This window comes from Lissotriton helveticus, chromosome 2_1 (genome assembly GCF_964261635.1).
Source record: "Lissotriton helveticus chromosome 2_1, aLisHel1.1, whole genome shotgun sequence".
NCBI classification, from domain to species: Eukaryota; Metazoa; Chordata; class Amphibia; order Caudata; family Salamandridae; genus Lissotriton; species Lissotriton helveticus.
In genome coordinates this window covers 539761465-539782231 of record NC_136059.1, presented here as the reverse complement: position 1 = coordinate 539782231, position 20767 = coordinate 539761465, and the positions used below count along the sequence as shown (strand labels likewise).

Here is a 20767-nt window from a genome sequence, read left to right as displayed (position 1 = left end):
AAACAAATGGGGGTGTGGTCGCACACTACTCACACACCGGCGGTGTCGCCCCTAAGGACTCTGGTCAATGTAGTAAAGTGTTCGCGATGCATCATCTTTCGATCTTCTGCTATCTTCGCTGTCTTCGCCATCCCTGGACACGTGTTTCGGGGTATCACCCCTCGTCAGCAGAGATAGGCAGTGTACTGGGGTTGCCGATGGCTGCCAATATCTGCCAGGTATAGTACCACTCAGGCGCGTAGGTGCAGGATCCCAGGCTCGTCAGCCCACTGCTCACGGGAGCTTTAAAGTTACAAATGGGGTGGGGTCGCACACTACTCACACACCGGCGGTGTCGCCCCTAAGGACTCTGGTCAATGTAGTAAAGTGTTCGCGATGCATCATCTTACGATCTTCTGCTATTTTCGCTGTCTTCGCCATCCCTGGACACGTGTTTCGGGGTATCACCCCTCGTCAGCAGGGATAGGCCGTGTACTGGGGTTGCCAATGGCTGCCAATATCTGCCAGGTATAGTACCACTCAGGCGCGTAGCTGCGGGATCCCAGGCTCGTCAGCCCACTGCTCTCGGGAGCTTTAAAGTTACAAATGGGGTGGGGTCGCACACTACTCACACACCGGCGGTGTCGCCCCTTAGGACTCTGGTCAATGTAGTAAAGTGTTCGCGATGCATCATCTTTCGATCTTCTGCTATCTTCGCTTTCTTCGCCATCCCTGGACACGTGTTTCGGGGTATCACCCCTCGTCCGCAGGGATAGGCCGTGTACTGGGGTTGCCGATGGCTGCCAATGTATGCCAGGTATAGTACCACTCTGGCGCGTAGGTGCGGGATCCCAGGCTCGTCAGCCCACTGCTCACGGGAGCTCCATGAAGGAAACTACAATACTGAGTGTAGGGTGGGTATTTGGCAGGACAAAGAGAAGCAAACAAGAAGAGAACTGGAAAGCACATGCACTCCCAAGAAGTGTTTAAGCAAAAATGAAAAAGCAGTTTCCTAAAATTGAACATTGGAAGGATAGAAATCTGCCAGTCGGAGGGATGATAAAGAGTCTATGCTCGGATGAGAAGCAATTAAATGAGTTACAATAAAGCCAAGTAATGGTAAGCAGTAGTCGGGGCGTAAGCCCCCATAAGTTCCTGGTAAAGCCCTGAATTCTCTTTTGGCACCAGACAGCTTACAGTGTCTGTAGGTTCGACCTAAAATGAATAAAACACTATTTAAAATGCATTTTCAGGGTCTAGCCCTGCACCTGTACTCTTTTGTCAGCAATCGTCAGTATTTTCTCTATCCTTCCCTCTATTTCTGTTCTAAATATGATTAACTGGATACTTTTTTAGACCTAACATTTGTAAATTTGATATTTTGCTGAGTAATTCTCTATATTCCCTTTCATTTTCATGTGGTTGGTTTCATATTTTAATGAGAATTTATTTAATAATCTGTGTTGTGTGAATCTTGTCCGGATTGACCTCACACATTCTACATGCCAGCAAACATGGGCTTTCAGAACTACAACCCCTGTAAATTGCAGCACACGCTTTGCACTTCCCTTGTGCTTGGGATACTAGTACAACTCTGAAAGCTCTTTAAATTGTGTCTACCTTAATATTCCCGCAAGTAATATAACAACCATTTCCCTAGAGCTGGGAAAATCTTTTAATAGATCCCTGTAGTTCAGGTCTGCAACCAGTCCATTTTATACACCATTCATTACACAGAACCTGAGCGAACCCTTCAAAAACAGACTATTGCTCTCTTGGGACCAGAGTTATTCTCTAAGGTCATTTTATATCGCATTTGCAGTACTGAATAAAATATATTTTTACATTTGCAGCTGATCTTTTGAAACTGGAGTAGTTTCCAGCATGCTATTACACTCCACTGAAACAGGGCCCTCACACTAAGCATTTATTACACTTTAGTTGGCATCCTTATAACGAGAATGTGATTTTATAAAAAAAGTGTTAACTCTGTCCTCCATGTTTGGATCTTGTTCACTGCTCAACCCAGAGATTCCACAAATACCATTCCTTTAAGTACAACATATAAGCCAATTCTAGGCCTTCTTCCTGGTTTATCAGAGGGCACAAAGTAAGAAACATAGTGACTGACCATCACATTGCAATGCATTACTTGAACATTTTACTTTTTCAGGTTTAAAAATTCCATAGTAGTGGACTGTCTGCATTCGTAAGTCTGATCCAATTGTTTGTGCACCAAAACATTTATGAACCAGGCGAAACATGCTTTGTACATTAATAATCCGTCGTCAGGAAGACCTGATTGGATACCAGTTTTGAAAGTAGCAGTTCAACCACTTTCCCGAACAGCCTTGCAACCATCAACCCCTGTGTCAATCCGGATAATCTGCATGAAATTTGGATCAAGTTGTTGCCAGCGTTTGTGTGTATTAGTTTACCGGGGCCAAAGTCTTTAGCAAACACTAACTGGACCAAAATTGCAGAATCTCGATTGCCTACTCAGTAACATTAATTTCATTCACAAGAGCTGTTTAAACTGAGCTTCATAAAGTAATTAAACACTGTACTGTTTAAATGCTGGAATTGAACTCCTCGACTGCAAGGTTTTAATTGCTCATTTGTACAGTGGAAATACATCCTATTGTACAATGACAGCCTGTTTTAGGTGCTTCACAACCCACAATACATTTCTGATGTTTTTATTTTATTAAGTCCACGTTGAACGAGTTTTTACTGAATTGGTTTCTTCTGCTGTTTTCATTTAAAAAAAGGTTGTCAACAAAGTGCGCTATTAACTAGCAGTGATATGCACTATTGTGGATTTCCTCGATTTCTGCTTTGAAGTATATTTGATTCATAGATACAGGTCTTCTGGATCTTTGTGTGTCTTCTCTTGTTTCTGTATCAGTGGAAAGCCAATATTACATACAATGCATGTTTTTTGTTTTCTAGAGCATTCTTGAGTGGAAGCCTCGGTGCAGTCTCCTCGGTGTCAGCCCAGGCATGGCCCTATGGGAATGGAGGCAGACTGTCATTATCACCAGCTCCTCCATCAACATTCCAGGGTATAAAGTGAGTACTTCTTTATTTTTAAATGCTGGGAAAGTTCATATCTTATAAAATAAAATCTGTGATTCTTTCAGTCAATCCTTTCATTATGTCAAATGTGTAGTGCTGTAATTATAAGTGTTCTTCCCCAGTGTCCTTACCCCAACTTAAGCTAACAATAAAAGTTAACAGTCCAGTTATGTGCTAATGTCACAGAGATCCACCTCACTTGAGGAACGATCTAGATGGGAGCCCAGTGATACCAACATTTTTGAATGTTTCATGATAGGATCATGGGAGGTGCTTCTCCAGTATTGGATCTTTCATAGATTCACATGTTTGAATCATTCCCTTTTGTCGAAGTGAGAGCATCATGGTGCAACTAGTATAGCAGTGTAATGTCAAACATAGCTTGGAAAGTGTATACAATCTTCATTTTAGGAACATATCCATATCATTTGAAAGAAACCAAACTCCAACAAGTCAGGTTGCAGCACCCTCTAGAAAACTACTTTCAGAGGCTTCTGTTCCTCAGATTTTCAATTGCACGTTGTGTAAAGGAGTCTCCACAGAGAGCTGCTCAGTTCAACTTATTTGAAGAAATTGGCTACTACATTGATAACTATTGCAGGGACGGCATCCACCACAATGCCAGTGACGACTGTGATCATGGTCGGCTCAGCGTTGGCGACAAAAGCTATGCTTTTTATCAAGCCTATAAGATCGTTGTCAATGATGGAAAAACAAAAGGAAGTGGATGAAGCTGTGTTCTAATGCCTGAGCATGCATCGCCCAGCAAATTATTCCCCTTACCATCTAGTCATCTTCTAGATGAGAACGAGTTGGACAGTGATGGTCCATCTGAGCTGCCCGTTAAGTACTAGCAGCATGAAGGGGATGAGTACTATGACTAGGAATACTATCCTCCAAACCAAGAGGGCCTACACTATGTGTGTCAATTTCAGTCATATCCACAACAACAACGGTATCAAGAAGACAGACATTTTTTTATAATCAATTTTATTGAGTTTGAGAAACCAACAAGAGATAAGCAATACCAGCCGCTTATAAAAGGCGTTGCGCAAGACAATTACATGAGAAGATCACATAAACATAGATGAACCCATAGACCGTCAATAAAAACAAAAAATACTGCTGCACCCATTCCAGTCCTCGAGTGCTCAGTAGGAGTGTCAATCTTCCACCACTCCAACCCATTTGCCCCACATTCTACGGAACTTCTTCGGGCGGCATCTGGCCTCATACAGGGGCCGCTTTTGTGCGGCGCACCAATCCACCCCTCTGCGCCAGCAGCTCACGGTGGGGGCAACAGAGTACAATCAATTGGCATCTTTACCACAAATATGATCCCACTTGGCAAAATAAGCTCTCGCATGTAAATAACTGCACCACAGGTGGTGATTATAGGCTTCCAGACTAAGGTCTGGAACTTATTTGTTTGTATCTCTTTCAGGTCTCTCGTATCCAGGACATACTCGCTGGAAATTGGCATACTACGCTGGTGATCAAGTACAGTATTGAGCACCTGCGTTTGGTAGGATTACAGTTGGGAGAATCTACTCCTGTAAACATAGGTCCTGAAGAATTGCTGTTTGACACGTTAGGGGCTGCAGGCAAGAAACATGTCAACCCCATATACACACCAGACCCTGTAAGATCATTGAATCCAGTCAGGGCTCATGTATTTTAGCTAGATCAGTACACCCCTTGAATTAAATTGGTTCTATAGGGCAGTACGCAACCTATTTTAACTCACAGCTCACACCACTACCATGACCACTCACTCACCATACGGCTGTCTCTAAAAAGATCTCCGGCAAAGAGCCCATTCACGGGAACCCGTCGGGCATTGCAGCGCCGGCCCAACGAGGAGCACAGCCCAAATGGTGAAGCATGACCTCCTTCGGGGTGTGTGAGGGCAATCCATAAGAGACCTGTTCACTCCCCTACCCTAGTCTCTTCCCCCCAGGAACTGCACTTTTCTTTGATTTATTTAAGGATGGTATTAAAACCATGAAATATCCGGCAATAGAGGCTGCAGTATTGTCATGTCTTGGTAATAAAAAATATAATGCTCACAAAAGTTCCTAGCTTGCCTCATAGGACATCCAAAGCATGAACCGTAGTATCGCAAGCAGCCCAGCACCGTTTGAAAAACCCATCAGCACAACTTTACAGAGCGGGAAGGTGCTTGGAAAACATCAGAAAACTTTTTCCTCTATGTCACCATTAACGGTTTAGGCAGCTAACAGTTTGGCGATAACTTGGGCGCCGTGAACGGCAGATGTGGTTAGACATAGCATCATATATAGACGGGCCAATGGAATTATGCGGCAGGAGATGGCCAAATTATGCAGCAGGATTGAGCAAATTATGCTGCATAATGCGGCACATTTTGTAATAGTATATTACTTTTTTGTCATTTATAAACTTGGTAACACTGTCTGAGCATTGGTTGCACTCCATTAGTACCAGTTTAATACCCAAATATAACAATAAGGAACAGAAAGGTGACCAGCCCAGCTTTGCAACGGGCATTCCAGTGCGCAGCAACATGTGTGTCTGCGATTTTAGTAACTTTTGAACTGTGTGAGCTACAAACAATTAATTTGTGTTTCAAATATGGATTATGTTGCAAATGCTGCAAATCTAATCAGCAAAAATCTAATTATGCAGCGGGCGCACAATCACATAATTCCAATTGCCCTGTATATAAATCACCTGCCAGATGATAAGTCAGAAGCCAAGAAAATCTTGCAAGAGGGAGAGCAAGACTCATTGAAAGTCAATGACTGTGCTATGGGCATTGCATTTACAGGAGTCGGACAGCTAGCAGGAGCAGCAGTCCTAAGGAGGCAGGTGTGGTTGAATGCCACTTCTTTCAGACCAGAAGTGCAAAGCAAAATATTAGACCTTCCATATGATGGTGAAGCTCTCTTTGAGAAGCACATTGACGAAAACTTTACAAACCATAAAGATGGATATGGACACATCAAAAACTTTGCGTACTCTTCAATAAAGAAAACTTCCTTTCCACGGAGCATGATTGTAGGAAGCTGGCTCTCTATATAGTGTACTAAGACAAAGTACACTGTGCAGAGTGTTCAGTGGGTCCCGAGAGGTTTACAGAGTCTAAAGTAGAACATACAAACGCTCTCTTTTCTGGTAGTGTGGGCGTGCAGTTAAGCTTATCAGAGGATAATGCTAAGCATTTGTTGTACTCGCAGCGGCAATATATGAGACACACTCAAAGATTACATCTGAGAGCAACTTAGAAAAATAACACTTTGTTTCATATATATTTCAAACTCAATAAATTTGTTTAAAGGTAAGTACAGTTTTTTTTCTTCTTTTTTTATTATTTGTATGTTCACAGCAACACAGTAATATAGCATAAGAGTTGAAGCCAAAGGAAAGAAAAAAAAAAAGAAGCTTCTTTACATGGTAGTATATGAGCAGTGTACACAATAGCTACTTAGACAACCTGGTACATATAGTTATATCATTATAATACATAACTCCATCGGTAGCAAATATAATTCCATTATTAGCAAATACAGTTCGTTCTTATGTTCATTCTCAATCTTCATAGTAGTCAAGAAAAGAACCCCAGATTTTCATACCCAGCTTCTTTTTTCTCCTTGATCCACTAATTGAAAAGAGCCCCCACTCCAGTTTGTATAAGCTATACATTCTCGCTTGCCATTGTTTTTATTTTTTTGTTTAAAACAAAAAAAATTATTTAGAAAAACACACATACAGCAAGGCAAGAATTACTTTACATGAAGCACCAAATCTGGACGGGGAAGGAAAAGTAAAACAATACAATGAAATCAACAGCAATGTTAAAAATTGAAGGGGGGGAGGGCAAGAGTAAAGCAGAAGTCAATACAATAGAATAATCAGAATGCAGGGTCAGGGGGAAAGTGGTGGGGGAGGGTCGTCCACAACCGGTGGTGCACATATATCTCCACGGTAGCTGTTCCAAGAACCCCATATTTTACACCACTTCCGGGGGCGGCCCCGGGACAAGTTGACATTTTTTTCCCTGAACGTACACCAGTCCATGTTATCTTTCCAGCCTTCTACTGTAGGTGACCTTTGGGAGCCCCACAATCGAGCAATGTCTCGTTTGGCGATCATGTTCCCCAGGGTCGCCCACTGAGTCTGAGCTGCGTTGTAATCTGTGGGCTCCCAGACATTCAGTATGCATCGCCTGGCCTCCGGTAAGAGGGTAGTCCCTGTTACATCATTCATTATTGCATGCACACCGCTCCAGAAGGCAGCCACCTCTCGACACTCCCAAATAATGTGCAGAAATGTCCTCACCTGCCCACAGCCTCGCGTACACAATCCCCCCCTCGGAAAAGCCCATGCGGACTAGACGCGGGCCTGTGACGTACACTCTATGTAGGATTTTCAGCTGAACAAGGCGGAGTCGAGCTGGGATTGCTACCTTCTTCGGAGAGGAGATCGCTGATTGCCAGTCTTCATCGTCCAGCTCTAAGCCGTCACGGGTCCACAGTTCACGAAGGTGTGTTAGGAGGCCTGATCTATCATTTATCAATTTCTTGTAAACTAGGGAGATTGTGCTGTCCGGCACATGGCCGTCCAGCAACCTATCCTCAAGTGGGGACGATTCGGGGACCGCAGCCCCTTCCGAGAAAACAGATCGCAGTGCATGACGAACCTGGAGATACCGATAGTACTCCGAGGCACCCAACTTGAACTCTGTCTGCAATGACTCGAACGATCTAATTTGACCCTTAACCCAGAGGTCTCCCACCTTACTTATACCAATGAGGTCCCATTTATCAAACCCTTTGGTATTCCACAATTTACCGAGTCTACCGGATTCAAAGAGCGGGGTTGCTCGAGTCAAGCGATCTTTCCATCCCATGGAGCAGTTCGCGTCTCGCCACAGCTGTCTTGGTGGGACCCGACAGATCCTTAATTACAGAGTGAGAATACAGCGCTCTATAGTAATTGCCCCCGGGTAACATCCATCTATCCATGGAAAAGGCAGGATTTAATTCTGGACCATGCAGACTGTGGTTTATGACACTGAGTTGAGACGCCCAATAGTAACGTTTTATATCGGGAAGAGCGATACCTCCGTCATACCACGGGAGTGTTAATTTAGCTAGCGCAATACGAGGCCTCCCGTCCCATATCAACTTTCTCTGAAGATCTTCAATGGCCCCGAAATAACTAGCCGGCACCACATCGAGAGTGTTCTGGAGAGCGTAAAGAAAATGAGGCAACTACATCATTTTGAAGAGGGCCGCACGGCCAAGCGGGGACAGCGGAAGCTTACGCCACCCCGCGACATCTTGCGAGACAGCGGTGGGAGAAGATTTTGCTCATATCTAATGACGGGGTCCAATGTTATGTAAATACCGAGGTATTCAAACCCCGTTTGTGCAATCTGGATAGGACAGTTTTTCAGAAGATGAGGGACGCTGCCGGAGAGAACATACAGATAGGATTTCGACCAGTTAATAATGAGGCCAGAATTCCTACCAAATGAAGACAACACATCACACAAAACCATCATTGATTTCCGGGGCGACGTTGGGTACAATAAGATATCGTCCGCATAGAGCGAGATACGATCTTCAAATTCCGAGGACCACCGAATGCCCTTCATAGAGGGTTCCCATCGAATCCACGCTGTACCGGGTTCGAGCGCCAGCGCAAACAGGAGGGGCGACAAAGGACATCCCTGACGAGTTCCCCTCCCAAGACTAAACGGAGCGGAAACTCGGCCATTAACAACAATTTGTGCGAGGGGATCCTCATAGAGGAGCCTCACCCAACCGATAAAGCCAGGACCATCGTGGCATCCACCGACGCCAAAATGGCCGGCTCACGCAACGTCGCGGCTCTCGCGAGAACCCCGTTTACACGTCGGAGATTAAGGGCAGTATTCCTGTGCGGGATGAAACCGGATTGATCCGGATGTACCAATTTACTTATAACAGTGATCAATCGGTTAGCCAACACTTTCGCGAGAATCTTAGGTTCAGCGTTGAGAAGAGAAATAGGACGGTACGATGTACATCGGTCACGCGGTTTCCCCTCCTTGTGAATCACCACGATAGTTGCTAAACGCTGATCACTGGGGAGAGAACCACGTTCCAGAGATTCCAAGAACATGTCTCGTAGATAGGGCGCCATCTTGTCCGGCCGTAGCTTATATAGCTCAATAGGCAAGCCATTGGGACCCATCGCTTTCCCGAACGCAGGGAGCGGATAGCAATAGCCACCTCATCAGCCGTTACCGCAGTGTCCATATGTTCCCTGCCAATATCAGAGAGACGCGGTAGAGCGATATCTCGCAACAATAGGTGTGAATCCTCTTCCGGTCTATCCGACATGGAGATGTATACTGTCCGGAAGTGTTCCGCGAAACACCGAGCTATCTCCCTAGGATCCGAGACCCGAGCCCCATCAGGCAGCTCGATCACAGGCACCACTCGATTAGCTCTATCTTTCTTGTCCAACCATGCAATCAATTTACCAGCCTTATCACCCACATCATACAAATGCCCCTGCTGCTCCCTACTCATGACCTTAGCCGCGTCGGTGACCAACGCCCTGTATTCAAGTTGTTTAAGCCTTAGTACGTGGGTCGCAGCACGGGTGACCCCTCGCTCCAGGCCATGCTCCAAATCCGCTATCTCCGTCTCGACCCTAACTACCTCCTCGTCCCGTCGTTTTTTCACATCTGCTATTAACGATAGGGCCTGACCCCTGAGGACGGTCTTAAAAGCCTCCCAAAGTGATACGGCCGACGAAACAGAACCCTCATTTTCCGGAAAAAATAGGTCCAGAGATTTTATCAGGGCAACACGAGTTTAGGGTTCCGGAGATACCAAGGGTTAATCGGGGCGACCCCGCCCTCGGATCCCGGGCCCAACTCCATCCGGAGCCACAGTGGGGAGTGATCTGAAATTCCCCGAGCCAGATGCCTGGCCTCAGTGATGTTTAGGGCCTGTGCAGACGGCACCAATACATAGTCGATCCTAGAGAGACTACCGTGAGCACCTGACAAGAACGTATATTGCTTCTGGGTGGGGTGTAACAATCTCCAACAATCAATCAGTCCCAGAGTGTCAAGGAAATCACGAAGCCAGTTCTGCGCCCCCCTCAGGTCCCTGGGAGGATGCCGATCCTCCTGACCGGACAGCACTGCATTAAAATCACCTCCTACTATCAGAGACCCCTCGGGGAGAGCAAGAAGAGCTCTCCCCAAGTCTGCAAAGGTGGTGGACTGTAAGCCAGGGGGGACATGCACGGAAACCAGGGAAAGAGTCCGGCCCTCCCACCTTCCCGTGAGAGCGACATAGCGCCCCATGTCATCTATGACTGTGGAGTCGATCACAAACGGGAGGGAGCTTTTGAGGAGGACACCAACCCCCCTGGAGCCCATGGAAAACCCAGAGTGTGCGACCAAACGGTAACCCCTCCTGTTAAGAGCATGACAAGTATTACCGATCAAATGCGTCTCTTGAAGAAGGACTACATCTGGAGAGAAATGCTTCAACGTCTGCAACACCACACCTTCGCTTTATCCTATCCCCGAGCCCATTCACATTCCAACTTATCAATTTCAGCCCTCTACCCCCCCATCCGGAAAAAGTAAAAGAATCCAACCCCATACAGGACCCAGCACTTCGATCAAACAGTTTAAGGATATATAGCCTTGCAAAATAACAGACACACACCCCAACAAAATCCCCAGCCGCTCCTCCCAACATCCCGTTACAAACCCCCCCACCCTGCACCCCTGCTCAAGACTAAAAAGCCACCCCAACTTACAGTGTGCCTGTCGCCCCCCCCATCTACCTAAGCTACAAAAAGAAAACTCAGAGGAGGAAAAGGAACCCATCCGTGTCCCCACAACCCCCCCACTGTCTAATTGATCAATTGTCAGGATTTACGAACCACAGTTTGAGGCCCACAACAGACCCTTGAGTACCATGGGAACCGGAGTTCATTCCTGTTCCGTAAGTCCACCTTCTACCCCGCCAGACTGCTCCTCCGGTGAACTCTGCTGCTGTAGAGCGTCCAACCAGTCTGATACCACTTCCGGATTGTCGAAAAAATAAGTCCGCTCTGCATGTTCGATTCGTAGTTTTGCTGGGAAGAGCATGGCGTACTTGAGACCCCTGTCACGCAGTCGCCTCTTTACTCCTAGAAATCCAAGTCTCTGCTTCTGGACCGATTGAGTGAAGTCCGGGTAAAAGCTGATGGTAGCATTCTCTAACTTTGTGGGGCCATTCATCCAGGAGGCCTGCATGATAGCGTCCCTATCCCGAAAATTGAAAATTCTCGCAATAGGCCTCGGTGGTGCACCCAGATTCGGTCGGCCGCCCGGAACTCTGTGGACCCGTTCAGCCATAAAGAACTTACTCAGTCCCTTAGGTGCAAGGTGGTTAACGATGAGATCTTCTACAAAGAGGTCCACCGATGGTTCTGTGGCCTTCTCCGGAACCCCAATAATACGAACATTGTTCCGCCTGGCTCTCCCTTCATAGTCATCCAGACGACGGGTGAGGGTGGCACTGGCAGTTCTTAAGCGCCCGACTTCAGTTTGGAGATCAGCGACATCACTCGTCAGGCTGGAGGTCTTAAGATCCAGAGACTTGACTTTTTCATTCGTCTTCGCCAAGTCCGTGCGGATCAAATTGACATCAATCGCCACAGTATCCAATTTGTGGTTGAGGGTCGCTATTTGTTGTCCCAGTGTGGATTTGATCCCTTCAATTGCCGCCATTACGTCCTGTAAGGTCAGTTCCGCCGCCGTTGTCGGAGGGTCCTTCAAGTCCTCCTGTGACCTACCCGACCCACCGGGGGAACCTTTAACCTGGGCATAGCGGTCCATACTGTTAGTCTGCGTATAGCCACCTCACCTAGTGGTGTTGAGTTTCTGCGTGGCACTCTCCGGTTTCCCAGTCATATTGGGCGAAAGTCAAACCTGGGCCGGTGAGACAATGTAGAAAGATGGCGGTCCTCGTCTCGCCTCAGGCTGAAGGGATCAAAACTGGAGGGCACAGGCCAGATGGTCTCACCGAGCTACACGGTGCTGGAGAGCAACACTCGTGCGTAGCACAGGGCTGTAATACCCCGGGAGTGGGGCGGTCCCTGCACCAGTCGCAGGTCTTCCCTGGAACAGAATCGAAAGTGAAAGTCACCGGGCCAGACAACCCCTCCTCCGCCAGCCGATGTTGTTCAATTACTGCTCGGGCACCATGCCAACTCCACAGTCAGGCTTCACACAGATGTAGGCCCCAATCTTCGAAGCTCCGTTCCTCCGGTTCTCGGGGTCCGATTCAGGATCTGAAAGCAAAGTTCGCCTCACTCGCGGTTCGCCTTCACAAAGACGTCAACGAGGAACAGGATAATGGACAGTATAAATACGGGAGGTTATGAGGGTCTCGGGAGCCCTAAGCTCACGCGGCATCTTGGTTGCGTGCAAAGCTCCTCGGTAAGCACAGTTTTTGATAAAAATATGCACAGGTAAGTAAAGCGTTTGAACCTGTGCGCTTTTATGCACAGTGCAATCCTTTGGGAGGAAAAGTCAAAGATGCATAAAGGTAGGTACAGTTGGTTTCAGGGGGTTCACCCTCTGGGATCGGAGTAGTAGTTGGCCATGGTTTAGCAGTTCTTCTGGAACATCCCGGGTTCTACAGAGAGCAGGGTGCTGGTGATGCTGGTAGCTGGCACACGAAGGAGAAGGGGGGTAGGGGGCACCTGAAGAGAGGTTGCACAAGGGGACTTGCCGGCAAAACCGATAGGCTCTCAAATGGGGGTTCAGGTCGCAAGGGATCTTGGATCACAGGGGCACACTAGTTTCATTTAGTCCTGGACCGGGGCTTGGTGCGGAGTGGTCTGGTCTGCTGGGCTGGGTGCACAGAGATGCACCTCACGGTCCGGGACAAACAGCTGACGTGGGCTAAATCAAAGCAGTGAGGCCACTCTTTGAAGTGGGTCTCAATGATGCTGACGTCCCTCGACGATTGCTTGGTACTGCTGCTGTGAGAATCTGGGCTGGACACTCCCAGTCTGGGTTTGGTGCAGGGCGTCCAGTAACTCTGGGGTTGGTGCTGTATGGCTCAGGTTGTTCCTGGTGTCTTCACAATCGGTGGACGACTAATCTGACATTCCAGAGCACAACTACTTTCTCGTGGTCGTCTGCGGTGTCGGTTGGGCTGAGGAGCTCCAAGGCAGTTCACTGGGCTCTGCTTGTCTGTGCTTGCCAGCTGCAGGGGAGTAGCTCCTGTGCTCCAAGGGAGGCTTTCGGTGTTTGTTGAAGTGCTGGCAGGCTACACAACACTTTAGTAGTTCTCCAGGTCACAGGCAGACTCCCTCTGTTGTGATTGTTGAGAGAGGGCAGAGGACTGCAGAGCTTCATTCCAAAGTTCTTGTGCATTTCTTGTCAGGCAGTGACTCTTCTTCGTCCTTCTGTTGATCTGAGAATTCAAGTTCTTGGTTTCAGGGGTGCCACTTAAATTCTCAATTTAGGGACATTATGGGGAGTGACCGGTAGTAGCCAATGGACTACCTACCTTTAGGGTGTCTGCACCCTCTATATGACCACTTCCTGTGGGCATAACCCTGACCGTATACTGCTAATTCCATCCAAAACTACATGGAGAAATCTATTAAGTGGGATCCATATCGGTTAGCCCGCCCTAGAAGTGGTGCTGGCTAATGGGGTGCCAACTGTGGAATAATCGTACAGGTGCTGGAGACCTGGTTAGCAGGAACCCAGCGCACTTTCAGGCAAAGTTGCATCAGTTACCAGGTAAAAAGTGGGGGGTACTGCAACAAAAACCCAGTTTCCTACAAGAATGAATAGGTCTGTTCTCTTACATGGCATGTTATCATACATACAGTTTCAAACACACTAACCTGTGACACCAGTTTTGCCCACAGTTTCAACAACTGCAACCTACGGAATTCAAACCCAGAGACAGAAACAAGGCACACAGGACAAGGGCACAGGAAGACAACATAGATGGAAAACTGGAAAAAATCTCCAATCACCTATCCGAGTGGATATGCGAGTACAACAGACCAATGTGTCTTGGACCTCATAACTTCGGACATACTTTGGAATTCATTCTAAGGCCACCCACCACTCCACCTCTAAAGTCACCGCAAAAGCATCTGCACCTTCTGAAGTTGGAGGTCCGGACCATGCTTAGCAAAGGGGCCATAGAACGAGTCCCTGTTAACCAGAAAGGAAAGGGTTTTTACTCCTGTTTCTTCTTCTTTTTTTTTTTTTTTTTTTTTGAAAGAATTTTATTAGTTTTCTCTATGCGCGTAGCCTTCCAAATAAACATTGCATTTACCGCCATTACGCAGATGGCTCATCAAATATTATCATAGCAATCAAGATTATCATAAGCATCCCCTTCCCCAACAATCCTAACACCCCCTCCCCTCTACACCCACCTCCCGCCAGTGTGCCCCACCCAGCCAGATCGAAATGAGGTTATCGAATTGATCAGCCGACCATCCAGTCAAACAAAGGGTGTGCAAGGGAAAAGGAAAAAGAAAAGACAAGAAAAGGGTTTCATTGCCAAAATATATATTCCCTCGCGTCCTCAGTCTAGTCCGCTAATGCCACCAAGCCCGGAATGTGCTAGGTAGTCCTCCTCCACTCAGCCATTCGGCACACCATCACACCCCACAGTCTCTATTATTACGGTGTCTGCGCTCACGCCCCTTGATCAGACTCTACATCTTCCTCCTCTTCCTCAGTGTCCATAGCGGGGGTCTGGAGTGCTGCCACTAACGCCCCCCACGCTCTTGCCGCCTCCATTGCCTTATCATTAGCAGTACGCCTAGCTAGTTGCAAGCGGAGCGTCCCTTCGCTACCCGCCCAGTTTAAAAAGCTTGCTCTCCATCTCTGATAGTTAGGTCCCGTCTTCGACTTCCAGTGCATGGTAAGCGGGAAACATCCTTTACAACGAAACTTTTACAACGCAGTGCTTTTACAACGCAGGTTTTACAACAAAAACCATTAAAACGCATTGCGCTGGGGGGCGCTCTAGGATAGGGAATAGATTTAATTTACTATCCAACACCTTCGCTAGTGTCCACGGGGACTGGAGTTGGAATAGTAAATGAAACTATTCACTATCCAGCACCCCAAAGCGCTATGCGTTGTAAAGGTTTGCGTTGTAAAAACTGCGTTGTAACAGCATGCGTGGTAAAAGCATGCGTTGTAACGTCATACATCCATGGTAAGCTCCCTCTTTGCCATAATTAGCCCTAAGTCATAGAACTTGCTAGTAATCTTAGTACTGGCGGTGTGTGGGAACCAAAGCAACAAACAAGTCCCCATCTCTGCCTCTAACGTTCGCCCTGTCGCCCGATTCAAACATGCCACCATCTCTTCCCAGTAGGATCCCAGCCCCGCACAAGACCGGAACATATGATGGAAATCAGCTCCGTCGGCGTTACACCTCTGGCATGGTGACTGGGAGCCCCCAAAATACTGTAGGATTTTGACCGGCGTCAAATAGGCCCTATGTAACGTAAAAAACTGTACTAGCGTTACGCGTACCCTTCCAAGCCCGACGCAGTAATTGAGGCCACGTCGTCTCCGGTATGGATTTACCGATATTTGCCTCCCATTTACCTTTCAAAACATCAAGGGGTGGAAGCTGCTCGGCCGACAGCCGTTTATAGAGGCACGTGATAGCTTTAAACATACCTGCCGCCATGGTGACATACTGGCAACCCGGTGAAGTCGAAGGTTCCAGTAGCCCCATCTTCCTCTGTCGCTGGATCCCCACTACCAGAGCGGTGTGCAATAAATAGTCTCCCCGGGGTAGCTCAAAAACGCTCTGCAATTCCTGAAATGATAACAGAGCTCCGTCTCTATACAAGTCCCCCACCATATGGAGCCCAAGTTCCTCCCAGACCACCAGTGCGGACCAGTTCCCCCCCCCATGCGGAAGGGCTGTGCACATGCCCAGAGGTATCTCCGGAGCATATGGGTGGGAACATCCCGCTCGTTTCTGACTCCTAATCCAACTCAAACGAAGAGTGCGCTCTTCGAGAGTAAGCTGATCAAGACCGATCTTCTGTTGGAGAACTATAAATGATAATACATGCCTGGGAATTACTCTGCCGTGTGGGCCTTCGGGCCCTCTAAACTCCCGAGCCACCGCTTGTGTGAGCCACTGTAACTGCGCTGCCAGATAGTACCATTCAAAATCGGGGACCGCCAGTCCCCCTTCCACCCTTGGCCGCATCAGGGTATTTAACGCAACTCGCCGTCTACCCGAACCCCAGATAAAACCTGTGGTCAGGGCCCGAAGCCTCTGGAAGAATGACGTCGGAATCCATACAGGCATTGTGCGAAAAAAGAAAAGCAAACGCGGGAGCGCCACCATCTTCAACAGCGCCACCCTTCCGGCAACTGACAGGGGGAGGGTGCTCCAAAACTCCATACTGCCCCGCTGACCCTTTATCGCTTTGCCCACATTGCCCTCCAGGAGGTCAGGCTGTGTGTGATAGATGTGAGTGCCCAGGTAGGGTAGGAAATGGGGCTCCCATCTCAAACCATCCGCAGCTGGGGGTGCTCGACCATCCGGGGTCAATGGGAATAGGCAGGTCTTACTCCGATTCACGTTTAATCCCGAGAGAGTACCAAACCTCCGAAGCAGAGCTCTTGCAACTCGCAAGGATTCATCCGCTCCTGCCAAGAACAGTAAATCGTCTGCGTACAAGGAAATGTAGTGGACCTCTCCTCGCAGTGACAAACCCACATAAGATTGTCCCAGTCTAGCATGAGCGGCCAGCGGCTCAATAGCCAGGGCAAACAATAATGGAGATAAGGAACAGCCCTGGCGAGTACTCCTGTTTCTTCTTGGTCAGAAATAAATCCGGGGGGAGAAGAGGAGACCCATCCCGGATTTGCGAAACATGTACAAATACCTAAGCAAACCTACTTGTTGCATGGTCATAATACAAGCCATAATCTTCATTGTTCAGAAGTTGAAGGATATGACTGCGTTGGATATCTAAGATGCTTATTTCCATATTTCAATTCACCCACACCATCAAATTAATTTTTAAGGTTTACAGTAGCCAGCAGCCAGTGCAAAGTTATCCAGTTTGGCCTCAGATCCGATCCCTGTATTTTCACAAAGTGCATAGCTCCAGTAGCTGCATTCCTGAGCTAGGAAGAACACCACGTCTTCCCATACCTTGAAGTTTGGTCCGTCAAGGTGCCCTCTTAGCAGACTGGAAAAAGGTCAACCAAGGCATGTGCAAGTCTCTTCAGCAAGTTAGGCCTTAACTTGAACACACAGAAGTCTCTCCTTCGACCACCCCAAAAAATAACTTTCCTGGGATCTGCTCTGGATACAGTGAAGAACAAGGCATATTAAACAGTTGAAAGGTGAACAAAATGAATGTACCTGGCCTGCACTGAGAAAAAAAACACTTTCAATGTGCCTATTCAAATCCCTGATAGGGATGATGTCCTCATGCATTCCTTTGTTACCGTTCTGCCGCCTTTGAATGCAACAACTACAAGAAGAGCTAGACGAGCAATCGATCCAAACCCAAAGATCCCTCGACGATACGATTCGTGTCAATTCAGCAATATGAACAGATCTCTCACGGGGAACTCGTGAGGCGAACATCTTTACAGGTCTAACATTCATACGCCAAGTTCCACAGTTAGTAATCACAACAGCTGCCTCCTTAGAGGTTTGGAAAGATCATCTCCAAGATTTACAGGTCAGTGGCAAAAGGGAATTATCGCAGTTACTTGTGTATATCACCCTTCTAGAATTCAAAGCAGTACGTCTAGCTACGTGAGCCTTCCTGCCAAGCATACAAGGTTCTGCAATGCTCATCTGTGCAAACCCCACAGCTATGCATTATATCAACAAGCAATGGGGCACAAGATCTCCAACTCTGTCCCAGGAGGCACAAAAGATATTGAACTGGGCAATTCATCAGAAAAGCCTGAAAGCCGAACATGTGCCTGGGAAACAGAATGTCACAGCAGACACTCTGAACAGGATGAAATACAACTGCCACAAAGGGGAAATCAATTTACAAGTCCTGTAGAAAATTTTTCACCAATGGAGCACACCAAATTTAGACCTGTTTGCAACTTTCCAAAATAGGGAATGACAGTTCTCGCAAGCTGGCATCTACAGCCAGGGTCGTGGGAGAATGCTGTAGCATATTCGGGAAGCTTTGCCTACGCTTTTCCGTCAATCTCTCTACAAGCAAGGCTTCTCAGAAAGGATGAAGGCGGAACCTTGAAGTAGAATTCCTATAGCTCCAAGATGGCCAAGGCAACATTGGTTCACAGAGCTACTTATATCAGAGAGGCTGCATATCTGACTACAACCATTTCCGTCTCTGCTGCCGATGAATCAATGCCAAGCTCTTCAACTGGACCTGAAATCCTTACACTTGTGAGCTTGGCTTCTGAATTCAATGAGATTGCCCACTTGAACACCCCAAGAGAATGCCTAGACATTTTGGCTAGAGCAGACCGTTTGAATAAGACTTATAGTCTTAAATTGAAGCAGGTTTGTATTTAGAGTCACAATCGACCATACACACTCATCCTCACCGGAAGAAATTCTTCCGTATGTATTACACCTGGTACATTCAGGTCTTGCTCATGCCTCAATTAAAGTGAACTTGGCGAGCATTTCTCGTTTGAGGTCATGCTCATCAAGGAATTTTTAAAAGGGCTTTTTAGAGTTTATCCGCCAGTAAAACACCCTCCTTCACAGCGGCAGTTGAATACAGTACTCTCACAATTGATGAAAAGCCAATTTGAGCCTATATACAAAGCGGACATTACATTTCTTGGAAAATGGCTGTTTTTCTGGCATTAACATCTGCAAGAAGAGTAGGAAAAATACAAGCATCCATTATTCAGGAACCTTATATGCAATTTAGAAGTGATGAAGCTGTTCTTCGACCAAATCCAAAATTCATTCCAAAGGTGCCATCAGGCTTCCATTTGAATGAACCAGTAGTGTTAGACATTCCTTCCAGATCCAGAAGATGTAGCAGAATGGACATTTCATTCTTTGGATATTACAAGATGTTTGAAATGTTACCCTTCCAGGACAAAACAGTTTAGTAAATAAGATCATTTGCTAGTCGCATATAGTGCTCCTAGGTGAGGTTTCCTACTCTCCAAACAAAGTCTAGCAAGGTGGATAGCGGCAGCCATATATTTCTTTCATCAAAAAGCTGGCAGACCTTTGCAGACTTATGTGCAAGCTCATTCCACTAGAAGTGTTTCAACTTCTACAGCCTTGGTCCCGGTGTGTCTATACAGGAAATCTGTAGAGCAGAAACATGGAAGAAGAGATACTCTTTTACACAGCACTACTGCTTGGATTCCACAGTTCTCAGAGGTGGAACAGGTGGTGTTACATCATCTTTTCCAGTAAAGGTGAGCTCTCGTAGTGAGTTGTACCCCACCATCCACTAAAATATGGTGCACGTTTAACACTACAAATGTTTCTATATGTACGCTCATATATGCTGTGCCGTTTTCTAATTTAAGCAAACCAATCTATGAAAGATCCAATACTGGGGAAGAAAATAACTTACCTGTAACTGTGGTTCTCCAGTATTGGTATCTTTTCATAGATTCACATGTGACCCACCCTCCTCCCCTGAGGTTTTCATCTTCTCTTTAGTAATAGTTCATATTCACACTTGTGCTCTAAAAATCTGAGAGACAGAAGCCGATGAGGGGAGTGTTCTAGAGGGTGGTGCAACCTGATTGGTTTGAGTTTGGTTTCTTTTAAATGATGGGGATATGTTCTTAAAATTAAGGTTTTATAGCATTTCCACTCTGTTTAACGTTGCACTGCTTTTCTAGTTTTACCGTGGGACTCCCACTTTGACAACAGGGAATGATTCAAGCATGTGAATCTATGAAAGATACCCATACTGGAGAACCATAGTTACATGTATGAAACTTATTTTCTTCCAATCCCTATAATATTCAAATGCAGCATCCATTTAATTGTAATTGGACTTCCCGTCGTCGTCCTATTGACCAAAGCCTTCAGCCACAGAGTAGTTTCTGCCTGTGCTGCCATCTCATTTTTACCACACTAAGCCACAAACTAAATCTAGCAAGGACTTTAGTTCTGGACCCTGAGGACCACCCACTCCGGGGTCCCCACGAAGCCCTGCCCCCACCACATCTACCACCAAGCGGCAGACATCATCACCTGAGCTACAAAAAATCCTCAACCGATCCTTCATGACCGCCACCTTCCCCGATGACTGGAAACACGCAGAGATCAACCCTCTCCTAAAGAAACCATCAGCTGACCCCAGTGATCTCAAACTACAGACCGATCTCCATACTTCCCAATCCTGTGAAAGTCCTTGAAAAAGCTGTCCGCAGCCAACTCGCCTCTTTCATCGAAGAGACCAACATCATCAACTCTGCCCAATCAGGCCTCAGGAAGAACCACAGCACAGAGACCGCCCTCATCGCCTCGACAGACTACATCCGATCCCTCCTTGACAGAGGAGAGACTGTGGACCTCTTCCTTCTGAATCTCTCTGCGGCCTTTGAAGCAGTCTCACACTGCACCCTAGCCCGCAGACTCCATGATGCAGGAATCCGGAATGAAGCCCTTGACTGGATTCGCTCATTCCTCTCTGGCAGAACACAGTGGGTCAG

At 47.0% G+C, this 20767-nt stretch overlaps 1 protein-coding gene across 1 annotated transcript in view; it reads left to right on the top strand.

Moving 5' to 3' along the window:
- TENT2 (terminal nucleotidyltransferase 2) overlaps window positions 1-20767 on the top strand; it is a 583214-nt gene that overhangs the window by 38640 nt on the left and 523807 nt on the right. The window contains exons 2-4 of the mRNA XM_078677766.1: window positions 2932-3051; window positions 3563-3710; window positions 4502-4699. Of these exons, the coding sequence (XP_078533892.1) occupies window positions 2932-3051; window positions 3563-3710; window positions 4502-4699 (466 nt within the window). The remainder of the gene's footprint in view (window positions 1-2931; window positions 3052-3562; window positions 3711-4501; window positions 4700-20767) is intronic.